Raw genomic sequence first — 24,965 nt, forward strand, 5'->3', positions numbered from 1 at the left:
TTCTGCAACTGCATAAGTGGTCTATTTTTTCCATATTTGTCTGGATTAAAATGACTTTTTTCTTTTTTCTTGTTTTCACCGAGTAAATCAGCCAGTGGTGTACAATCAGAAATAATATTTTTCTTTCCTTCAGAACTTCTTGTGCTCAAGCCTTGAACAAAGTGAGTTTCCGCCTGGAATGAGTTCTGTGGATTCATTCTCTTCGGGCCAATTGAACCACAGTAATTTAGTCATCTAAAATTAGGTATGATTTTTAAACATATCTTTTGATTCAAATTCCACATATAACATAAATGAAATACACTGGAATAACTATCAACAAAAAAATAGCTCTAAATTAAGAAGAATTATTACAATATAAATTGTAATATAAACATGCCAAGTGCTAGTGACATACCGATGTCATCTGCTGGCTAGCAGGAAAATCACATGTCTCACAGGTTTTTCAGCAGCCTCATGCCCCTTAGAAGGAGACAAGAAACTACATAAGAATAGTCTGAATAAAATTGTAATAATAAATTGACCTCAAAAACATAGGTAATAAATCAGTGTGTTTTGTATTTTGAAAGGGAATGACTCATTCCCTTCATTTCATGGAATAACCACTCATGAAGTATATATTCTTCTTTTTTCAGCATGTCATGATTCATGTGATAAATGTTACCTAAAGGAAAATAAACCTGTTTGCACAAAATGTAAGGTTGAACAGGACTACATAAGGAATGAAAAATGCTTGCAAATTTGTGGTGTTGGATATTTCCATTCAGAAGAAAACAGATGCATAAAATGTGATAAATCATGTTTCTCTTGCATGAAAGGAGGACCATTTGGATGTACACTATGTCCATATGAAAAAGTTCTCACACATGTTGTAAGTAATTCTATGCAATTTTATGTAAAGTTAATTTAATATTAATATTAATTTAATATTTTTATAATCAAGAAATTATAATAATACCCCTTGTGTAGTAGATTTATTTAAAAATTGTTCGTGAAACAAAAGTATTCAATTTAAGAATCCAATTTTGTCAAAATATATGTAGTTTAAAGTTCTGCATGCATTTATATTGACATTATAATTGAAAGAAACCTTAAGTTTTTTCTTCATAAATATGAAAGTTCATGAAGATAAATTCTGCTATTTACATGAGTTAGGGTTAATGTAAAATAACAAAAAGGTTACTCTTCATCTTCGAGCACACATAGGTTGCAACTTGCATTGGCCACTGGAAAAGGAGAAGATGAAGAAGAAGATAATATATTTTTCTCAGGTGGACATGAACATGAACACATCTTTTGAATCATGAAACCATAACACTGACTATTCATCTACAGCTTCTACTTGCGTGTTAATCAAATTCTTTAGATTTTCAAATACATTATATAGATGAAAATTCCAGAAAAAAATAATAAAATACTCTCGAATAATTTGAAATCAGAAATGGCATGCTTAGTTTACTGTGTTTAACTAAGACTGATTACATCTAAATGTGTGTTCACATCAATTAAGCACCTACAGTGCGGATTGGTGTTAGCAGTCTACAGATTGCATCTTTATTGCTGCTTTTTGTATGCATAGGCCATCTTCCATTATTCCATCTGGCATTCTGTAATTGAGCTTATTAGCAATGAGACCAGGGTACCAGCCTAGTGCTTGAAGCATAGCAGTGTCTGTATCACTTTTTTTTTAAAAAAAAGATAGACAGTCTGTAGTGCATAAGTTTGGAAACATCCATATAAAACATTTACGGACAGTGAAACAGGAATAAAACAAACCCAAACATGATAAAGAGAAGGGGAACACTGGAAATTCAAGCCCATTTTCATATATTGATATTGCATGCCCACCTTCCATTTAAAATACTGAAGTTGAATCCAAGATTGTGTATTACAAGATCCTGTGGATCCTGTGGAAACAAGTCCCAAACGTTCATACATGGAACACTTTTATTCAATTAAGGAAGCATAGCAAAAACTTAATTCAAAGGGACTGTAACAACTACATTCAAAGCATAACCAAAAGTGCTGCTAAATATCCTAAAACATTCTGGACTCTAATTAACTCATGCTGACAACATGACTGTATTCCCATTCAAGTGTCCTGGAATGGTAATTCTGCTAAATAGAGTGAACGCTAATCACTTTTTAACTCGTACTTTCACAGTAACTTTCCAAGGAACACTGCTACCACACTTCCTGAAGTCAAGTCCATCACTCTCAAATCTCAACTAGCTGCAACGAAGTCCATGAATTATTAAAATCTCTTTCATGTTCTAAAGCTAACGCTCCTAATGATATCCCTTCCATATTTCGACAACAATTAGCTCAGCATAATCTTTAACAAATGTTTTTCTGATGGTGTGTTTCCTATTGCATGGAAGCAAGCAAATATAGTTCCTATGCTCAAACAAAGAAACAAAACTCACATTACTTCATCCGATTTCCTTACTTCCTGCACTTGCAGGAATAATATCTAATTGCATCCTTGCACATGTTACCCCGTTCCTCTCTCTCCCACTCAACACGGTTTTCTTCCCAATGCTTCATGTGACACAAACTTTGCTTGTTTGCTTACCAATGTGGTTAGCTTCCTGAGTGCCAAACAAGACATGGATGTTATTTACTTAGATTTTTTTTTCAAAGGCTTTGACTCTGTCCCTCATGCACAACTCATCCATAAACTGTCAAACAGATTCAACAGTCATGTATGTCTTCTTAAATTACTCTCATCTCACTTGCACAATAGAAAGTCAAAGGTTATCATATCTGGTTGTTCTTTGTCATGGCTCCCTGTAGTTCCTGGTGTACCTCAAGGAAGTTCTCTAGGGGCCTCTGTGTTTCACTCTTTTCATGGATGATATTCATGAATATTATTCTCCTGAATGCTCAATCTTATTGTATGCTGATGACTGTAAGTTATTTAGAAACATCGCTTCAGTTCAAGACACATGTTGCATGCAAGACAATCTCAAACAAGTTGAATGCTGGTGCTGAGACTGGAATCTGAAATTTAATCCCGAGAAATCTTTTTTTGAAGTTTACTCTTAAATCCAATTTTACAGCAGCATCATTTAAATTATGCAACCAAATTATCCCATTCGTACAACAGCACAAAGATCTTGGAGTCATCTTCGACAGCAAACTCACTTTCAGCCACCATATAGATTACATTACATCTAAAGTCATGAAAACCCTTGGATTAATTTACAGATTTACAGAAATCACACATGTTTCTGCCCTCAAAACCTACTTTACAAGGTGCATTGTACCTATTCTTGAATATGGTTCCTGTATTTGGTCAGTGACCTGTGATAGCAATATAAAGAGAGCAGACAAGGTAGTAAATAATTTTTTTTCTCAGAATAGTCAAACATAGATGTCCAGCCCTTGCAAACCTTACCAAATACGAAATTCTGTCCGCTCTACAAATTCACGATCATTCTCTTCGCCGTCGAGTTTCAGATTTAACATTTCTTTACAGAATTATGAATGAACAACTTTTTACTAATTAACTCTTGCCATTTCTTTACATACAGGTCTCATGTACCAACAACAAATGCAACAACTTCTTTTACTCAAAAGGTTCAAGGCTATCCCTAGAACAAAGATCACTTCTGTATAGGCTACAAACCAGATACAATTCACCCTACCACCCAAGCAGGCTTTCAGAACGACATTTATCAAGCAGCTGAAGAGCAATTAATATTTCTTGTGCCCTAGTTGTTATTGTTTTATTCATGTTATATATATGTGCCCATGCTTCTCATTTGTTAATTTCTCTCTTTCTCTGTTGATATCCTGATATAAAATGGATTTTATCTGTATTCAGGATTTTAAAAATATATAAATAAATAAAGATAGCTACCATTTTGCTCACATACCTTATCCGGTGTTCTCCCTTTCCCTGTATCATGTTTGGGTCTGTTTTATTCCTGTTTCACCACTTGTAAATGTTTTAGACAGGTGCTTCCATACTTATGGACCACCCTGTATATTATTTTTTTGACACAATTCTGAAATTTGGGGATAAAATTTACACAAACATTAAAGTTATATATAGAGAAACTAGTACTCACTTTATCTGCAAAACTGTTTTTTCTTCTTTGTTCTATTAATTTCAGTGGCCACTGCCACCATCCTTGTTGGAACTTGTTGTACTGTTGCTTGGCATGCTTCTATTGTTTATAGTTCTCCATCCGCCACTAGGTGTGCTGTTGTTAACTGTACATCTGTGTCCATGTCATCTGCATCTGTGACAAGAACTACAAACAATAGAAGCACATCAATCAACAGTACAACAAGTTCCAACGAGGATGGTGGCAGTGGCCACTGAAATTAATAGAACAAAGAAGAAAAAAACAGTTTTGTGGATAAAGTGAGTACTAGTTTCTCCATATTTATCTATTACCATGTCTCTCTTCTCCCAGTTATGAATTAAAGTTAAGTTCACATTATTGTTTTTTACCCAGTTTTTGTGTGAATGACAGACATCCAGAATAGTATGCTAACTAACTAACTAACTAACTCTCTAGCCTTCTTAAACCCGAAGGTTCATGCCTGCAGCAACACAGGCCTTCCATCTGTCCCTATCTTGAGCAAGATCTATAGACTCTTTTCCATCCCTACCGATTTCCTTTAGGTCCATCTCAACGTTGTCCCTCCATCTTCGTCTTGGCCTTCCTACAGGTCTCTTACCATCTGGTTTCCCAACAAGAATCCTGTAAACTCCTCTTTCCTCTCCCATTCGAGCCACATGGCCTGCCCACCTAAGTCTTCTTGATTTAATTATTCTAATAATATCTGGACATGAGTACAAATTATGTAGTTCTAAATTATGTAACCTTCTCCACTCACCTGTCTCCTCATCCCTTTTAGGTCCAAATATTTTCCTAAGGATCTTATTTTCAAATACTCTCAATTTATGTTCCTCTTTCAATGTAAGGGACCAAGTTTCACATCCATATAATACTACAGGCAAAATTACTGTTTTGTATATTTTAACTTTTAGTTTCTTAGATATTAAACGAGAAGACAAAAGTTTATGGACGAGGGATGATCGAAAAAAAGGTTACAAAGCCTATTATGGCTTATGTGTTAGACATAGCTGGAAGATCAACACACCTGATGATGGACGGCACTCAACACTAGTCCTGGATGTAATCACCTTTTTTGTTCAAGCATTTGTCACAACGGTACATGAGGTTTTCCATACCGGTTACACAGAAATCGATGTCAAGTTCTCATAGCCACCGTGAGGCAGCCCTTTTGACATCATCACATGTCAGATAATGGTGGCCAGCCAACCAAATGGTAGTCCCAGCTCAGCTGATATTGAGCGTAATGTTCTTCTTCTGTCCTCACAAATACACTCATCCACAAGAGCACAGTTCATGTCAGTGGTTGAGGTATTGGGCCTACCGCTGTGTCCAGGGTTGTTATTAACAATACTGGTCCGTCCTTCTTTGAAGGCACGACACCACTTCGCTACATGTTGCCTTGAAATTGTCCCGTCCCCATACACCTCCACAATCTGCCTATGAATGTCAGCAGGTGTAGTGTTTTTGGCCCACAGGAACCGCACCACTGCCCTCACTTCTACTCTTGACCAATTTTCTAGACGAGACACCATTTTAAATGTCCGCTTCTTGAGTATACATGTTCAGAATCCGAAGTCCTCAAACTCGCAACAAGACAAACATGTTATTAATTTACGCAAATTTTCGTTATGTTACAGTGAATAAAACAAAAGTTATATGCTTTGTAACCTTTTTTTCTGATCATCCCTCATATGACTGGTAGTGGGTACCTACACTGACTTTTAACTTCACTAAATTAGTTAAATTTCATTTTGCTGTTTGCATGTATATGAATGAATCCACACTCTGAGCATGGTGCTCATCACATTACCTCCAAAATGGCCAAGATCGAGAATGTGTGGGGCTTTACCCCTATATCTTCTACACATGCCTTTATGACATGGCACTTTATGTGACGGGGAACTTTACCTTAGAATCCACCCTCTAATAACATGGAAAGCAGAATATTTTGGAAGACTGAAGAGGACAACATTCAAACTCAATAGTCCCCCACTTGACTTTAGTGAAGTATACGATACTCATGATGCATGAGACATCCCCTAGTTAAATTAACTATGGGAGAGTTATCATATCTAAGATACCTAAGATAAAACATAATTTATCCAATTAAAGAAATTAACATCCTTGGTTCCTAAAGCAGAAATTAATACAGTGAGCGATTGCACTTATCCCATAACAAAATGTATGCATTGCATACATAGCACTTGAATTCAACTGAATGTTTTGAGAAATATTTTTTTGAGAAGATTAAGGAAAATAGGTTTTTATACATATGCAAAACATGGTTTCTGCCCTGAGTAATATACTAATAAATTACATGTAATTTATATAAAATATGTATCAAGTAAATGAACTGTCCAACTCTGTTTCTTAGGCACAGCTATTTTTACATTTGAATTATATTTACCCAAGAATTCATATCCACATAGTTTAGTAATCAAATTTAGGCATTTTCATTTGAAATCAAACAAGATTTAGAGATAAAAAGTACCAATTAGTACTGAGTAGATTTCAAATTAGGAACCTTGCCACATAATTTTCTGTTTGTCAAACGTTTTGTGTATCAGACATGCATAGTTTCAAGGATGTGAGTTTTTATTTGTCTTGGAATAGCAACTGTTCCCATCACATTGAGTAATGTAATGAGATTAATTCAAATATTCATGATCGCTTTGCAATGTGAAGTGTATACAACTGTAGAGTAGTAAATATTTCTTGGAATGATTGGATGTTATAATTTTCATTGTAATTAATTTGCATTTTCTATTTAGTCTTCCATGTTTTTTTTCCTCCAGGGATCATGTGAAGAAAAGTGTTCCATGGGATTTTATGCTGTAAATGGAATATGCCATGCTTGTGGTGCAAATTGTGCTGAATGCAGCAAGGAAAGTGAATGTTTAACATGTGATGGCAAAAATAAAATTGCATTTCTTGGAGAATGTGTTGACAAATGTCCAGAAACATATTATCTTGACCTTGGGTCAATGACATGCAAGGAGTGTTCATGGACATGTAATACATGCAGTGGATCTGCTGAGTCTGATTGCCTAACATGTATGCCAGAACTTTTTCTTCAAGATAGCCACTGTGTTACTTCTTGTTCTGCAGGTATGTAGGAATTGAGTTATAATTTACTTTAAAGTATTAACCATGTCATGTTTTTCTTAACACAATCTGGCTTATCATATTTATCTATTTTCAACTTGAAGTACAAATCATCCATGATTTTCAATTTTATTTACATTTTCATTTTCTCTTTAGACAGATCCTAAAATAATTAAACTATGAATTTTAAATTGATGGAAGAATATGTTTCGGGGTGTCAACATCATCTCCTTCTCTTACCATATTGAGACCGTAGTAATAATATTCAATTTCTTAGTATTTGCTGTACATACTCTATGTGATCAAAAGTATCCGGACACACCTCAAAACGTGTGTTTATCATAGAGGGCGACACAGTACTGCCATCTACTGCTTGGAACACATAGTCAGCTCACTCAGTAGTCTGCAAACAGTGTGAGACAGCAGTATGGGATGGTCTGAGGAACTCACAGACTTTCAACGTGGTCAGTTGGTTGGGTGCCACTTGTGTAGGAAGTCTGTGTGTGAGATTTCCACCCTCCTAAACATGCCTCTGTCCACTGTTTCCGATGGTATAGTGAAGGGATGTTTACAACTCAAAAGCGTGCAGGCCAATCTCCCATGTTGACCTTCAGAGACCATCGAGTGTTGAAGAGAATCATACAGCATTATTGTCAATCATCCATCGCCACCATCACACAGGAATTCCGAACTGCATCAGGATCTACTCCAAGCACCATTACTGTTTGGCACAAGATGCGGCAACTTAGTTTTCATGGCCGAGCAACTACCCATAAGTCAAAAATCACACAGACAAATGCCAAACGCCGCCACGTGTGGTGCAAGGAGCGTCGAAACTGGACCATAGAACAGTGGAAAACTGTTGTGTGGAGTGATGAATCACAGTTCACAATGTGGCGATCCGATGGTAGGGTGTGGGTGTGGCGAATACCTGGTGAACAACATCTACCAGCCTGTATAGTGCCGACAGTGAAATTCGGAGGTGGCGGGGTTACTATGTGGTCATGTTTCTCCTTGAGAGGGCTTGGCCCCCTTGTTGCTTTACATGGCAATGTCACGGCACAAGCTTATGTTGACATTTTAACAGCTTTTATGCTGCCTCCCATCGAAGACCAGTTCGGGGATGACCATTGTGTCTTTCAATACGACCGAGCACCCGTCCATACTGCAGGGCTTGTGGGGGGAGTGGTTTGACGACAACAACGTCCCACTAATGGACTGGCCTGCGCAGAGTCCTGATTTGAATCCCATAGAACATCTCTGGGATGTTTTGGAATGCCGACTTCGTGCTATACCACACTGATCCACATCAATACCTCTTCTTATTTTGGCGCTCGGCGAGGAATGGGCTGCCATTCCTCAGGAAACCTTTCGGCACCTGATTGAAAGTATGCTTGTGAGAGTGAACGCTGTCATCAAGGCTAAGGGTGGGCCAACACTGTATTGACTGCCAGTGTTCCCGATGGAGGGTTGCCCAAACAAGTACTTTATTTTCAGGTGGGTGTCCGGATACTTCTGATCACATAGAGTATAATGCTCTTCATTTTATCTCTCTGTTGTAACAGTCAGGTATTGTTGAGATGAATTTGAAAAATCTGAGATCTATTTCTTATCACTGAGATACATGCACCCCCCCCACACACACACACAAACAAAAAAACAAACAAACAATTAGAGCAAATGTTTATTTTCATTTCATAATATTTTGACTAACAAACTTTATCATCAGGCGAGTAGAACAAAGATGGTTATACCATGAGTCATGTGTTAAACCAGTAAAAGGGTAGTCTTAATATTTCTCCTTTTTCTTCTTTACATAGGTTTTGACATTTAGGATTTTTATTGATGGCAATAAGTAGGGACATTGAATTTTCACGTTGCGCGAAATCGCGAAATGTGAAAAAAAGATGTAATTTTGAACATTCTGCACGTAACTACACCCCTAATGATGAAATATGCATGCGTTTTATTCGCGAAGTAATGCGAAATGTGTGCTTTTCTATGAAATGAATGCTTTTTCGCGAGAGAACCGTGAAATATCATCAAATTAAGTAGAAAACACGCAAAAACCGGCAATCGAGGTTGTGCACGCAAACTGTTGATTTGTAATGAAACGTTTGCGTAAAGTTTCCTACCACTTGCACCTGAAGAATGTTTTATCTTCGATCACTGCAAATTGGGATTTCCCATGCACATAATCTCAGTTTGATAACTTCGCTCCCTGTCAAGCTGCATTCCTTTCTTCCCCTGAATATGCAATTTAGAAATGAAGTGATTTTGTGTTGATGTTTTCTTTTTGGTTGGACAGCTAAGTACTTGTGTATGTGTACAGTATATAAAAATGAAGTAGTTTATCAATTTATAGCTCTTTTGTATGTTGTTTCCTCTCATGATGAAAAAGTGTGTGCCAATATTTTTTCCACCGCTGGTATATACCGCTGATCTAACATTTTATTTACCACTCTCCTCAGTTTTTATTTACCATAAATTTGTCGCCCTAGTAATAAGGTTTCAATTATTTTATATGTTGTTTCATTTTGAGTGATTAATATTGCAGTTCTGCATTTTTCAGCCATATCCCCCTCTTACAACACATATTTACCTACTTGAATCAAATGAACTTACATGTTTCAATTAGTTAAGTTTTGTTAGTGTAGGTTAAAAGATTCATTTATGTTTAGCTCTTACACCTTTTATAAAATTTCATGATTTTCTTCAGTTATGTATAGGAGAGGATTTCTAGACACTAAGAAAAACTCTAAAACAGCAAACAAATAGGCATGAAATTATAAGAATAACATTTAAAAGGCACTATAAACTAAGAAAAACACCAAAATCAAACATGCACTTGCTATCTGAATTTTTTGTCATTTGCAGACTTGTCCATTTGTATTAACATTACAATTGATTACAAGGTGTTTTTCTAAATTTCCCATAGTAAACATTATTTTGGTAACTGTTAAAAAGTTCTTATATTGTGAAAACGTTAGCTAAAGGAGTATATTTAAAGGTACTACTTCTTGCTGGATAGAATTGCTCCCTTCCAACACATTGGCAATTTTCAGTACTCCTGGGTTGGGCTGTAGTACCCATTGGAATTCTGCAGTGACTGCTTGACCAGATGAATCAGGAGCTTGCTCAAGAATTTTGACAACAAGCCTTACAATGTCCATATCCTTAGATATTTTGTAGCTTACACCTCAGAGCAAACACAAGATATCTCGGTCAACTTTAAAAGCCACTTTTCTACCTTTTGCACAAATAACAATAGAAGTTGCTACTTATCGACCCACACAAGAGTGTAGCTGGAAAAATTGGTCTATGCCTATGTTGAGAGTGAAAAAAGTTTTCCATGTAGAAGGCATGAAGTTGCTATCATGTTATGTTTCAACAGCACACAGATAGCAACAAGTACATGGAAATATTACATGAGAACTTTTGCACACTGCTAAAGAGGTCATCTGGTAATGGCATATTAATGATAGCAGAAGGGAGGGAGGGGAAAATGCAAACCCCACTGGCCAATCTTCCTCTGCCTACAGGCAAGCTTGAAAATAAAATTCACTTGTTTTCTCCCAAACTGAATTTACATGTGATATTAATTCCCTTCCTCTAAATAATAATCTTACCTGGTTTGATTATTGATTCATATATTTACAGATGGAGTTGATAGTAGCCATCCATTCTCTTAATTGTTTGATTAGATGTCAAATACAGTATTGAAATTGTGTTTCTTATTCAAATGTTCTCTTCCTGGTGTTTTATATATGAGAAAAATTGAAATTAAGTTGAAATACTAACATTTTTACTTATAGGGTATTATATTCAAATAGAATTAGTGTATAATATTCAGCCAGTGGCTGCTCTACCACTTGTGGTTTGTATTTCAGAAAATAGACTAGACATATTTTTTATGTGCCCATTATCATATGCATTTTCAGGGTTAACTGCAACATTTTTATGAAAATTTTATTTTCCTCCACTAGGTTATTATTTAAATGGTAAAAGATGCACTAAGTGTCCTTATGGATGTGAGACCTGCAAAGCAAACACCTGTTTCGTCTGTAATCCTGGGCTGTTCCTCAGGGATAACAACTGTGTAGAGACTTGTGGACAGGGAATGTATGAAGACAAGAAGAGTTTTTTGTGCAAAGGCAAATTTATTTTACAGAATATTATTATTTTTATTATAATATTTTCCTTTACGCATTGTGTTTCCCATTTAATTTTTCTTCTTTTGACTTGCTTTTTTCTGTACTTTTATAAGTATTTGACAAGTGAAAGGAAATTATTGCATGGATAGGATGACAACTTCCATTGTGAAAGATGAGTGAAAGAAAACTTAAAAGTTTTACTAGTCTGGCATTTCTTTAAATAACTTTCAATTTTTTCCAGAAATGTATTATGTGTAGTGATTCAGTTGCTGAATTCAATTCAGTATGTTTACACTCAAAATTAGTATTTTTCAAATAGTTAATTCATCACAAGTTAAAAAATTTTGTATGTAAAACAACACATTTCGTATGTAAAACAACACATTTCATATGTAAAACATCTATTTTTCACAGGTGTGCATTATACATGAGTTCTTTTCAAATATATCCCATGTACATATTACCTGTTCAAACATACAAAAGTTTTCCATTTTTCTCTATTAAATATTTTTCATTACCATTGCGTTATCTATAAGAAACATTATAGTTGCAGTTATGTATCAAATACTTTGTTTAATATTTTTTCACATACTTTACTGCTACAATATTTATTCCTATTTCCTTAATATAAACATCACATGTATATTGCATTAATTTTCCAGACCTTCTTGGATGCCTCCTCTGGAAAAATGTATATTTTACAATACTTACACTGTTCTTCCAAAATATAGGACAAGGTACATGCTTCACAACCGTGTCTTTGTTTTTGGAAACACTGATGATTTGCAGTACCTGTTACTGGTTTGCCTTTTCCCCCTAAAAATTTTAATTAGGTCAGTCTTATATGACACAATTTTCAGTGTGTTATCTATTTTTTTTTGGAAAAATGTTGTTCTCATTATATTTAACATTGTTGCTTAACAAATGTATTGGTTGCATGAACAATGGTGTTACAATGTTTTTGGTGTTGGAGAGATAAAGATGGTACAACTTCATTAGCATTGATATATGCTAATGGTATTAGTTGTACCTTTTATCAATGAATAGCAAACCTTTCTACTCTGAGAAACTTCCATTTGGAAGAACAATGTGCAAGGGAAAGTACTAGTACACGTACACGTAGTATGGCTGATTGCCCTCCTGTTAAGTTAAATTTTATTTGTTGTTGGTCATACAACATGACTTTTTTTCCAACTCAAATATTAATGACTTACGTCAATATAGTAATATGAAAGTGTTAATGAATTGACAAGAAATTTCTAGGTTTAAGAAGAATTATTTCTGAATATTACTATTTTGTTATTAATGTCTTCCATTACATATTTCAGAATGCCCTCACAATTGCTTATCTTGCACCATAAAAAGATGTAATTGGTGTAAATCTCCATACTTTCTTCAGGATGGGAAATGTACGCTGAAATGTTCCAAAACTTTCAAGAAGAATTTGTTAAAAATGAGTTGTGTTGCCAACAGAAGGAGTCCGATATTAACCGTCCATGAAGTTATAAGAGGAGAAATTCACTCTGATATCATTCTTCAGAGTTCTGTGGCTACAGTTAGTGATGATGACAGTGATATTTATGAATTGCATTTCATTTTATTGGAGCCTCCTTCTATTGGTAACTTGGTGAAAGTTTATTCCAGAACTGAAACAGTTCTTTTAACAAATGGTACATTCACTGTGACTGACCTTCAACAAGGCAGATTGTTCTTTTCTCATCATGCCAAATCTTCCTCTGTTGGATCATTCAAATTAAAAGCTTCTGATGGTCAGTTTGACAGCAAGGAAGAAATTTGTTTCATTCAACTGAATTCATTATTGGCACCTCAGATTACTGTTCGAGGCCCTTTAATTGTTCAAAAAGGAAGAAGTGCATATCTCAATGAAATGATTCACATTCATGATGTAGACAATTCTTATGAAGTTTATATTACAGTATTAGAAGCTCCAAAATATGGAACATTGAATTTCAGTATGGAAGATGATGTTAAAATATCCCTAGAAACTTTTAATTCTCAAAAAATAATTTATCAACATGATGAATCTGCGATCAAAGATGATGTGATTATATTCCAAATTTCAGATAATACAAATGTAAAGATTTTAAGTTTGAAAATACTGGTGATCCCTCCTGTTGAATATGAACTTAAATTGGTAAGAAACAATGATGTGCAAGTGCAGTTAGGCCATGAAATACCTATATTGCCAGAAAATTTATTATCTACCAGCATGAATGCTTCCGACAAAGATATCATTTACACCATTTTTCAAACACCTAAAGGAGGTTTGTATATTTGTATTAAATTATAATATTTTTAGGATTTATTTGTTCATAAATAACATTTTCTTCTTTTTTTTATGATATTAAAAATTGTGAACATCATGGAACATTTCTGGAAATAATGTAGAGTTAGATACATAGAAAAGGGTATATAATGAAAACAATTGAAATTGTATATATATTTTTTAAAAGTTATGCTTTTATAATTTTGCAATTGCCTTTCTTTCTTTCCTACATTTTCTATGTCATCATCATGCTTCACCCTTTCCTGCCTCTGGCTGGGTCGACATACAAGTCAAGCCTCTCCATTTTCTTCTGGTCTTCCACCACTCCTCTTTTTCCACAATGTTCCAATCTTGTCCTCTTCTCCTAACACTCTCCACTATCTGTTCTTTCCACCGCCATCTTGGTCTCTCCCTTGGCCTTATTCTCACTCCTTACTGGTAGTCTTTCTGCATCCATCCTCTTTATGTCTCTGAACCACCTCATCTGTGCCTGATCTATCCTGTCTTGAAGCTTCACCACTCCCACTATCTGTCAGATCTCCTCATTCCTTATTCTATTCTTTCTAGACTTCCCCAATATACTCCTTAAAAATTTCATCTCCACTGCCTGCATATTTCTTTTGTCTCTCTCTGTCATTGTCCAAGTCTCTGCTCCACATTAATCTTCAAATGCTTTGATATAGTCCATCGCTCATTTGTCCTCTTCTGTTTACCTCCTCATCTTATTCTTCCAGTTCTCTCAATTATGCTTCCTAGATATTTGAAGTCTCCACTTCCCTCAACTCTTCCATGTCCATCTTTATTCTTGGTTCATTTCTGGCTCTGTTTCTTGTTGTTATTAGCACCTTGCTCCTTTCTGTACTGAATTTCATTCCTGCTCTTCTGATTTCCTCATTCCAACTATCAAGCTCTGTACTTCTTCTTCACTGTTTCCCATTTTGCATGTAAAATAGGTTAATTCTTCATGCAGTGAAACCCAGATTTTACTTTTTCTGGGAGCCAAAGTAAGCAACTATGAAAAACAATTAAAAAGCAGGAAACCATGAGGATAGGTGTGAAAGTGAAATGTAAGGAATGCACACAAACCACATTAGGGCCTATGTTGGCTCAAAAATAATTCCAACAATTAGAAAGCAAGTAATAAAGAAAAAAATGTTCCGTGAAAATCAATGCCAGCTTAATAGCACTTCTGGTGGTGACTGCTTTTAGCCATTAAGTCATGTTACACTGCTGCACATGGCCTACAATGTGACGGCATCAAGGGGATTGTATAACAATGAGTTGCAATACTTCATACACAGGCTGATAGTTCCGAAGGTGGTCCCATGGTGAAAAATCAAAGGAATGTTCAGGATGATATTCAGTGAAACAGAAATTTGTATGCAGCCTGCCACTTGAACTTTGGCCCAGTATGAAAACCCAGCCCCCCCAAAAAAGTAATGAGCAAAGGAACAAACAGTATGGTGCTCTTCTTAAGAGTATTCTAAATGTCCCTTTAGGCTCATCGTTAAATTAAAATATCAGCCACCTCCACTTATTTCAAATTAATTTTTGATTTGTTACTAGTTTTGGAAGTTAAGCAAGGGATGATTGCTTAATGTTAGCCACCAAGGGGATAATTCTTTTATAGGTTATTCAATCGGTTCCAGGTTTCATTTAGAATGATGGCATATATTATTATTATTGTTATTTATTATTTGAAGTAGGGTTACAATTAAGCTTAAAGTTTATTTTACACAGATTAGCTTACTATAAAAACAGCTTTTCGCCCTATACACTGTAAAGTGTATATCCAGAAGCAGTTATTGAGCTGAAAACAGACTCTACAAAGTTTTACATTTTGTATGTCAAAATCAGTTGGTTGTTATTTACTCTTATCTTAATAGACAATTTTTTGCTATATTAAGTTGCAGGGAGGGGGGGGGAGTTGTTCGTAAAGGTTTTTTTTAGCCACAATTTTCAGCATCTCTTATAAACCTCCTCCCCTTCCACATTTAACATTTTGCTTTTTCAACATATGAATGTTTTTGAAGAAACACAGCAATTATATTAGATTTAAATTATGTGAAGATGTTTGAGAACAGTAATTGCAATTGCTGACTTATATCTCAGTGTCTCTTTGCTTAACTCTCTAACTGATGCATTTGCTTCATGCACAAGCAGGAAGATAAGAAGTATGCTTTAGTTTAAGAAAAGGCAGCATAGGAGCAGAAAAGGTGATTTGGATGGAGTGGAGGGTAAAAAGTCTTCACACTAACATGTTTACCTTTTGACTGCTGATTTTCTGTTTGATGGATACTTGTATATTGCAATCATGAAAGTAGACTTGTGTGATGAACTTCCAAAACAATGTTGCTTTCCTCCTTTGAATTGGTGGAGGAAAAAGTATGCTGCATTTTATGCTCTATTTTATGAGAGTGATGAACATAGAAAAGTTGGACTACAATTTTTAATTATCTGTTTCCAAGAAAGCATATGTTCAACCAACCATTATTTTCATATGCACAAGCTGCATAAAAACACATGCAATTTGTAGTATTTTGCCATTATCGCATAGCCATTTACACTAGGATACAGAAAAAATCGAATTTCAGAAAAGGACAGTGCTCAAACTATGCCTTTTCACTTCCTTGCAGCACAAAACAAAAACAAAAACAAAAAATCTTCATTCAATTATTTCACTCCTTGAAACTTCACTTTTCATTTGAAATTTGCATGGCAATCATTATACAAGCATGTATAACAGAATGACTTGTGAAGATTTTCTGCAGATGCATAGCCTGATGGTGTGTGTGTAGTTGAACACTTTGAAGCTATAAAGAGACAGTGTAGCAAGCTGTCAATAGCTTAGCTCATACATCACTTATATCTTTGTTTTCCAAAGGAATTTGTTGAGAATAAAGTACCTGACAATCTGCAGTCTGAGGTAAAAATAATCAAGAAACCATTCAGCGAGGTTATGAAACCAATCCCTAAACAAATGTAACAATTGAACTATACATCAGACCAAACAAAGGTAACTAAACAATAGGGGAAGTCAATAAAGACCATAAAGCTTAACAATTTAATCAGCTAACTGCTTTCTTTGTTGATTTCTTCATTATTATCTTCATTGTTAGAGTAAGTAAAATATCAGAAAATGTTAAAATTACATACAGTATGTAGAATTGTCAAAATAATTACAAAAAAAATAAAGCATACTTCTTGAAAGAAAATATTAGATTTTATCATTAGAGGGCGATTCTTTTTTTCTGCAGAGTGTAATATGCCTGTTTTATGAATATTATGGGTATAGTATCATCATCATTATCATCATCAGTGTTCTTCAATGAATGTCTTTTTTGGTAGAAGTCAAATGCTTTCATCCATATATTTAATGGGAACGTAATCTAAAGTTAATGGAAACATTGTCTCCATTTAACCTTTCACAAAACTTTGTATATACCCTCTGAAAATTTTGCGACTTCAACACTGCCTCCTCCTCAACCCCCATCCACCCATGCCTCTTCCAGAGTAAAGTAAACAAGTCTGTCCTTGTAGTGTTTTTCCTTGTCTTCAGAGTGGATGGGGTAGCATGAATCCTATTCAAAGAGCTTCACCACTTGCCTCCCAAGTGCCAGTCAGCTATTTTTGGAATGGACTTTATTTCCTTTGCAAAACATCCCAGGCTCCGTTTCAAAAGCTTTCCCTCTTCTTGCATGAAAAGCCAACTTGCCAGAAGTTCAAAGTCACTTGGTGAATGAAGCTGAATCAAAAGCAAGTGGGACAGAAAAAGAGGAGAAAGTTGACAGCCAACATGATGATATTTTGGCAAAAAATAACATTGGCACAGTTGGGGAAATATATAATGTGAGGAATGCGAGTTGGGTCAAATGTAAGATTGAGATAAATGTTCCATTACTTAACATGCCATTTTGTCAGGACCTGGCTGGCTGAATGTATTAAGAGGGAGCATATAATCAAGGTTCTACTATATTTGCACATGTACTTTCTCAATCCATGAATTTGATCAAGTCTCTTGACAGTAACTTCTCAAAATAAGGAGATTTATTAATAGAAATCAAAACCTTATTTTGCCAACTTCAGTTCTTTGTAAATGACGAATTTCAACGGCAACATTTTCTATTGAACCCTAAAACTGAAAAGAGCAATTACTTTTTGTGATGGTATAGCATGAAAAAAATATACTCCCCACACTCAGAATCAGATTTCATGATGTATTAAAGCCTATTATCACAACAACTCAAATTACAAAATTGTTGTTTAGGTTGTTTGCCTGATAGGCCTGGATTCTCATAAAATTTGAACATTGTTAACAAGAATAATGCCCAATTAATACCAAACAACACATGGGCATTATGAGACCTTCAGAAGAGAAATTGGTTTCAACACTTTTAGCTGCCACATGTACTTCATAAGCATTCATTTTATTAACTAACCAGGAACAACTTTCGTTTTCCTGTTTAGAAGGCAAAATACGCATATGAAGTATTTAATTGTAAATAGCTTTTTTAATGACGTACGTAAGTATAATGACATTTGAATAATTGTAATGCGTTGATTTATTGTTATTTTTGGCATACATATTCATTGCAATTTATTGTGAGTTGGTAAGTGTAGGACCAGTGTGACAGCCAGTGGTGCAAGGATTTAATCATTTGAAGATCAGGCATCTTTTCCAATGTGCCTTGATGGTAAAAAATCTTTATACTGAATGACAATCCTCTCAATGGAAGTATATCTTATCCATATTCCATTCCAATAATGAAAGTTATAAAAAGAAGAAGAAAAAGAAGAAATTTGAAATTTTGCAAAAAAACTTATTTGGTAGGTTACTATGGCCACCACAAAAAACTGAACTGAATGAAAAATATAGTGCGTAGTGCTATAATTTTCCTACAATAATAGGAACTCACATTAAAGAATAATGGAAAATTTAATTTAGTGGGGACATTTGGTTGTAGCAGCCCTGCGGATGCAAAACGCTTGAAATTTGCAGGTAATCACCATGAGAATCTACTCTTTGACAGTATGTCAGTCTCAATTCCCCCATTTTGTAAAGAAGCCTGTATAACGCATTGTTTAAAACAGGAGAGAACATTTCATGAAATTTCAGAGTTTGGTCATCTCCTGCCAAGCCTCTAATTGCCAGTAATAGAAAAATAATAGTCTCATCTAATAAAATGAACATGTAACAACATTCTACTAAAATTTCATCCATCTACCTTCAATTATTTGATAAATAAATCCATATTACATGACGTTGTTCATTGTCTACTTACTATAATTACAGTATGATCTTATTTCCATTACACAATTAGGGCTTCTCAGATTAGTGTACAGAATTGTATTACAATAGATATGAATAAGTTGCATTTTGTCTTATTAACAAAATCCACACAAAATAGGGACCTCTCCGATGGCGCAGTGGTGGTGTCATCTCCTTGTAATCAAGGGGCCCGGGTTCGATATCTGGTGGAGGCACATAGTGGTTCGAATTTTACTTTAAACTATAGGTCCAGTCCCAATTAGCCTTACTGTGCATAAAGTGGACTTTAAACATCAAGTCAATCGATCAATCAAGCACACAAAGTAGGGCATAGTCAATGAATTTTTAAATAATGTAAAAATTGAAATTTCAAAAAATCATCTAAAAGAAAATATTTACATAACTAGCAAGTTTGAGGGAGCACTGTATGAGTTAAGATATAGATTACATTTCTTAAAGATCTTAAAATATTAAATGAAATTAGAAAACATCTTTTGCTTTTATTTCAGGAGCTGTTTATGTACAAGGTGACATTACATATTCTGATGCATCTTTCCAAGGAGAACTTCCTCAGGCAGATTCAGTTCAGCAAAATAAATACATGAGGTTTGTGTTTGTTGTTGATTTAGGAGTAAGAAATGTAGACGTGAGATTTCATTCTCTAAAGAATGTTATTCTAAGGTTCCATCCTAACAAATGATAAAATGATTAATTTATTATTTTCTCTCAGTTTCTGTATTTCCCCATTAATATTATCCTTTGCTTCTTGTTCTCTTTTTGATTTTACTCTTTCTCTTTTTTCACTCACTCATTTTTGTGCCCTCTTTCTCTCTAAGGGTCAAGAAAACAATTCATGTCCTGATTCTGACTTTCGGATATGATTTCCAGACTTTTAGGAAATTGCAAATAATTGTGTTGAAAAGTGGTAAGCTGTTTTTATTCCAGAAATGCAAATAATATTCACTTGAAGTGTGTGTGTGTGTGTGTGTGTATGTGTGGAGAGGGGGGATATAATTCAAGATTATCACAGTGTCAGGAAATTTTCCAACTTGGTCAGCCAATGGCAAATTGTTTTAACCTTTAGGGGACGAGCAGGAGAAATATATCCCGCTACATGAATTCCTTCAAGGACAATACTTCTGTATATGGAGGGTTTTCCTAAAGTGCTTCCCACATTTAAATTCGCTATAACTTCGTAACGAACAGAGATATTTCAGTGAAATAAAGTTTGTACTTTACAGCAGTCTTTAAAATTTACTGGAAACTCTGCATATCTGTCGTCTGTATCACCCCACCCCCAACTCGGCAACATTCACGTTGATACATTTCTGCAATCTTGTCCTGAAACCAAGAATGGCTTTCTGGTGTTGCTCATCCAAAATGTTCCACGATGACTGCAGATATCTTTGTTTTGAGATCATCCAGATCTCTTGGCTTTTCCGCATATACTTCCATCTTGACATATCCCCACAGCCAAAAGTCAAATGAAGGAAGATCTCTTGACCTTGTGGTACCATGATGTGGGTACTCTGCAGCCAATCCACCTGCCTCTGAATTCTTGATCCAGGAAGTTTCTGACTGCAAGAGCGAAATGGGGAGGTGTCCTGTCTTGCCAGAAGTGCATGTCATCCTTGATACCAAATGCAATCAGCTGGGGAAGGTCTGTAGCCTGTCACAATATCTTGCTCTGAGAAGAAAGGCACAATTAGGTGATCCATCAACACAGCACACAACATATTCAATTCCGAGCTATCCCTTTTGTAGGTTTGGAATTCGTGTACCAGATTACATGATTTCCCTCTGCATACCACAGCTCTCCTGAATCGCCATCTTGGAATCACCTGATCTCTCGCAGTCACGTGATCCTCTCAACATGCAGTTTGGCCAGGTAAAACTTTAAAGATTGCTGTGCAGTGCAAACTTTATTTCATTGAAATATCTCTGTTCGATACAAAGTTATAGTGAATTTAAATGTGGAAAGGACTTAAGGAAAAATGTCCCACCACAATGTGTTAGCAATTAATATGCCATTCCTTGAAAACTACACATGATATTTCAGTTCTGTCTTTTATGTTCATTAGTATACATATGAAAATATGACATATTTAAATTACAAAACAATATATGCATTATTACTGTTATTTACAAGCAAAAGGATAGATCTTACAAAACCACCATTTTTTCTGATATATTTCACTTTTACATGTAATAGTGAGACACAATGGAACACTTGAACAACATGCAACAATCAGACAGGGGAGACCCAGAGGCAAAGGACCAATTTTTTTAAATTTGTCAAAATTACAGTTTTCAGAAATGTTGCATAAATATTATTACAGTGTAACTAGTGCTACGTAAATTTTACGTACATGAAGGAATCGATTTTTAAAACAACCTCTACATCACGAAAACAAAATAACGATTCTTTGTGAACATTATTTTGTTTATTTTTCCTTATATTGGAGTTTTATTCTCCATTTTAATATGTATAAACATGGTTTTAATAAACATAGAATATTTTAAGAGGAGGTCTTGATTGAAATTAGGGCACACCACATGTAAATTTTACATACGGTAGTGTTCTAGGTGTTAAATGAAGGTCAAGCTTTAAATATCCTTAAAGAGTGGTCTTTTGTCATGTTTCCCTCCAAATCTGGTCCATCCTGCATCCATAGAGCCGATGCTAGAAGCAAAATTCAAGAAATTTTTCTATCAGCTGACAACACTGCTGCTCTGTTATTTTTCCCCCCAAGATGTAGCAGTCTATTTTCAATTAAACTTTTTGTGGTTGTAGGAATGTACCACTGCTACATACTACATTTTCCATTTACTTTGGTCTATTGTGGTGGCAATTAACTGTACTAATTGGGGTGTACAATATATAAATTTCACCTCAGCTAAATAGTCTGTGGCCCAAGTGGCCAAAATCAAGAATTCAGTAAAATTTGGGGATACTAATTTTCCTCTATTCACTATCTACTTTTATGTAACTCTATTTTAATTTTACCTGTATAATCATGATGTTTCTCAAATCTATGACAATGTTTGATTGATTTATTGAGTTTGTCTTGTAAGTCCATTTTATGCACAGTATGGCTAATTCGAACTAGACCTATAGTTTAAAGTGGGACCCCTTGATTGGAGGGCATCTATTTCATGGATCTTTGTAAAAGTGGCTCTAGAGGCTGAAACATGGCTGCTAAAAAGATAGTATCTATCTATCCATCCATCTAATACAATACAAACAAGATGATGAACACCATTCCAGCTTTGAGACTTCATAAATCGTCACTAACTGTAACTGGTATCACATTCTGTCACTAAGAGGCAGTACCAAACACACATGTATAGAATGCAGTGTTTCAACTTTTCTTAACACTTCCTTCAAAAACTGAATTAAGACCAACACAAAAAATCAGCAATTGTACACCAATTGTTTTTTGCAACAGATTAAACCGAACACATTCCAATGGCTTTATTAGCGGGTCAGCTAATTGTTCTCCTCTGCTGATATGTTCCAATAGCAATTAGGACTTGTTCCGATACATAGATGTGCCTAACTTCTATGTGTTTTGATCTTTTATGATAACCTGGGCTTTTAGCCAATTTTACAGCACTGGCATTATCAACATAGAGAGTTGGTGGATAATCGAACTTCAAAAGTTGTGAGAGTTCCAACAAAAGTCACTTTAACAACATCAGTTCTTTTGCTCCTTCACTTGCAGCAACTATTTCAACAAAGTGCCACCATTTTCTTCAGTTGACTTGTGCAGGAAACTGTTCAGCAAGCAAATGTAGCAACAATGTCTGCTGTTTAGCATCTTGTCTTCTTGCCACCAGTAAAATCTTCACATTGCTCCAATCCCAAGAAGAAGGTTTGTCATTGGCTCATGCTGCCTTATTAACTGCAAAGGCATAAATAAGTAAGGCATCCACAATATGGAGATCTTCGAGTAACTTTATAAAGTTACACAATTAAGCCCAGTTTCCCTGATAGACAAAACACTAATTACTGACCAAGTGTTTATTGAAAAAAAGTTACATTTCAACTCTATACCAGGAGGGTCTTCCTTGGTCTCATCAGAACCAAACTAGAGTGACTACTGTAACAATTTTTTCTAGGTTTCCAGATCTTTCACTACTCATTCAATGTTCTGTTCTCCTATAATGTCTTGCCCCTCTTGATGCGCAGGAATATTTTTTTTATGTCTAGGTAAACATTGTGTTTTATCCCTACTGTCCTTCAAACCTCTCATAAATTTCACCACTTGCTCGCTGTTTTTAAAACCACTCTATTTCCTTGTTCCTTCACGAATATTTCTATCACCTTTAACTTCCTTTCCAAGGTTTCAGAAATATTGTTCCTGCAATCTATTATTGTCTCAACTTTATCTCTTATGTATTTTGGGAAATCCTTTTAAACTGGGAAGTCTTCTTTGTGTACTTTTTAAACCCTCTCCTCCCACATTATTTTATGTTCTTCTCTCTAATATTGTGTTCCTCTTCTGCTCCACAAATTTCATTGCTGTATCTTGTTCTTGGCCCAATGGTTCTGGTTATTTGGAATATGCCGCTGAGTAATTCTCACACCACTGCAGCAATGACAGCTGATATAACAGAACCATGATAGCCAAATGCAACTAAGAATCTTTTCAGAAGTCCTATTCTTGGGCAAAACCATGATTTATTGTTTTTCATTCAATTACATGTTCAATGCATGTTGCCTGCATCTATGGTCCAAATTCAAGAACTAACATAACCATATGTCTTTCAAAGTTCTCTCGTTTCACTTCACCCATAAAATTATTATTCCCAAAAAGCATAAAATGCCGCACGTGACTTCTATTGCTTACAAATCACTTATTAACATGAAACCAAGGCTAAAAAAATTAAATTATATACTGGTGTTAATTTTTGTTTTTTTCTCTCTCCTGGAACAGACTGTTGTATGAGAGTTGGAAGTTTAATAGTGTCAATACATCTACAGAATCAGAGTGAAACAGGAGTTTATGCTCTCTACACCATACATTAATTGGACACCTAACATACCTCAGGGCAAATGGACACTCCCTGGGCATGGGCCTGCACAATAATGAGAAGGATGTGAGCTGTTGCTCAGTTCTTTGTATGCTATGGCAGATTCCCCAAATTTTTCCAATTGGTTCCAATAGCCAATATGAGTGTTTAGACACTCTATCAGAACCAATTGGTCTATTATAATGAATTGTGTTCAATTGGAACCAATCGGCCAATTGTGCTGAATTGTGTTCTATTGGAAATTATTTTATTGTTTTCAGTATAATTCTTATCTATACAACTGTAAATTCAATGGCAAAATCACATAAATCTCTGGTAAAGCATGTGCAATTTGCTAGTTTCACCCCCCCCCCCAATTCAAATATTATGAACATGTTTTTTAAGTCTGTAGCTTCATTGTGTTTAACACACTTATAGAAAATTGAAAAATATACTGCTTCAGTCATAAACTGATATGTTATTCTTCCTATACTCATGTGAAAACAGCAAAAAATTAGGTTAAACAAAGAACAGATTCATTACACTTGAAAAAGTGATGAACAAATCACTGTCGAAGTTGACTAAGTTGATCAGAAGATTGATATTTTTTTCCATATGTATTACGACTTCTGGCAGTTAGAATTTTATCCAGCAATGCTACTTGAATTCACTACACAGATGAGCAGCAGTCATTATTGTGCAGTTGCATTCAGAGAAGATGGAGTAGCCATTTGTCCTGAGGTGTATTAGATATTGTGGTGACCAGCGATAACTTTAATTTATTATCCATCCACCACAACCTTACTCGTTATAATTGGTATGAGTGAGGTAGTCACATCACCAGCCATCTCATTAATTGCTTGCAATTTTTGTTTACTTGTGCAACCTGGGATTTTTTCAGGTGTCGTCATCTACCAGAGAGCTAGCTTGCACATGCATGTTTTCACTTCTGCCAGTAATGCAATTTCTTTCACCGCTTAGTCTCTTACAGTTATTTTTGGGTCTTCGAAGAGAGTGTGTAGATAAGCACTGGTTTA

At 35.2% G+C, this 24,965-nt stretch overlaps 1 protein-coding gene across 2 annotated transcripts in view; it reads left to right on the forward strand.

The window, feature by feature from the left end:
* The window catches only part of LOC145994954 (extracellular matrix organizing protein FRAS1-like), a 408,454-nt gene that overhangs the window by 172,475 nt on the left and 211,014 nt on the right, over positions 1-24,965 (forward strand). For both annotated transcript variants that reach the window (XM_083131481.1, XM_083131482.1), the window contains 5 exons: positions 636-871; positions 6,893-7,205; positions 11,189-11,356; positions 12,685-13,641; positions 19,422-19,518. In XM_083131481.1, coding sequence (XP_082987607.1) covers positions 636-871; positions 6,893-7,205; positions 11,189-11,356; positions 12,685-13,641; positions 19,422-19,518 — 1,771 coding nt within the window. The remainder of the gene's footprint in view (positions 1-635; positions 872-6,892; positions 7,206-11,188; positions 11,357-12,684; positions 13,642-19,421; positions 19,519-24,965) is intronic.

This window comes from Lepisma saccharinum, chromosome 11 (genome assembly GCF_977018435.1).
Source record: "Lepisma saccharinum chromosome 11, izLepSacc3.1, whole genome shotgun sequence".
Lineage (NCBI taxonomy): Eukaryota > Metazoa > Arthropoda > Insecta > Zygentoma > Lepismatidae > Lepisma > Lepisma saccharinum.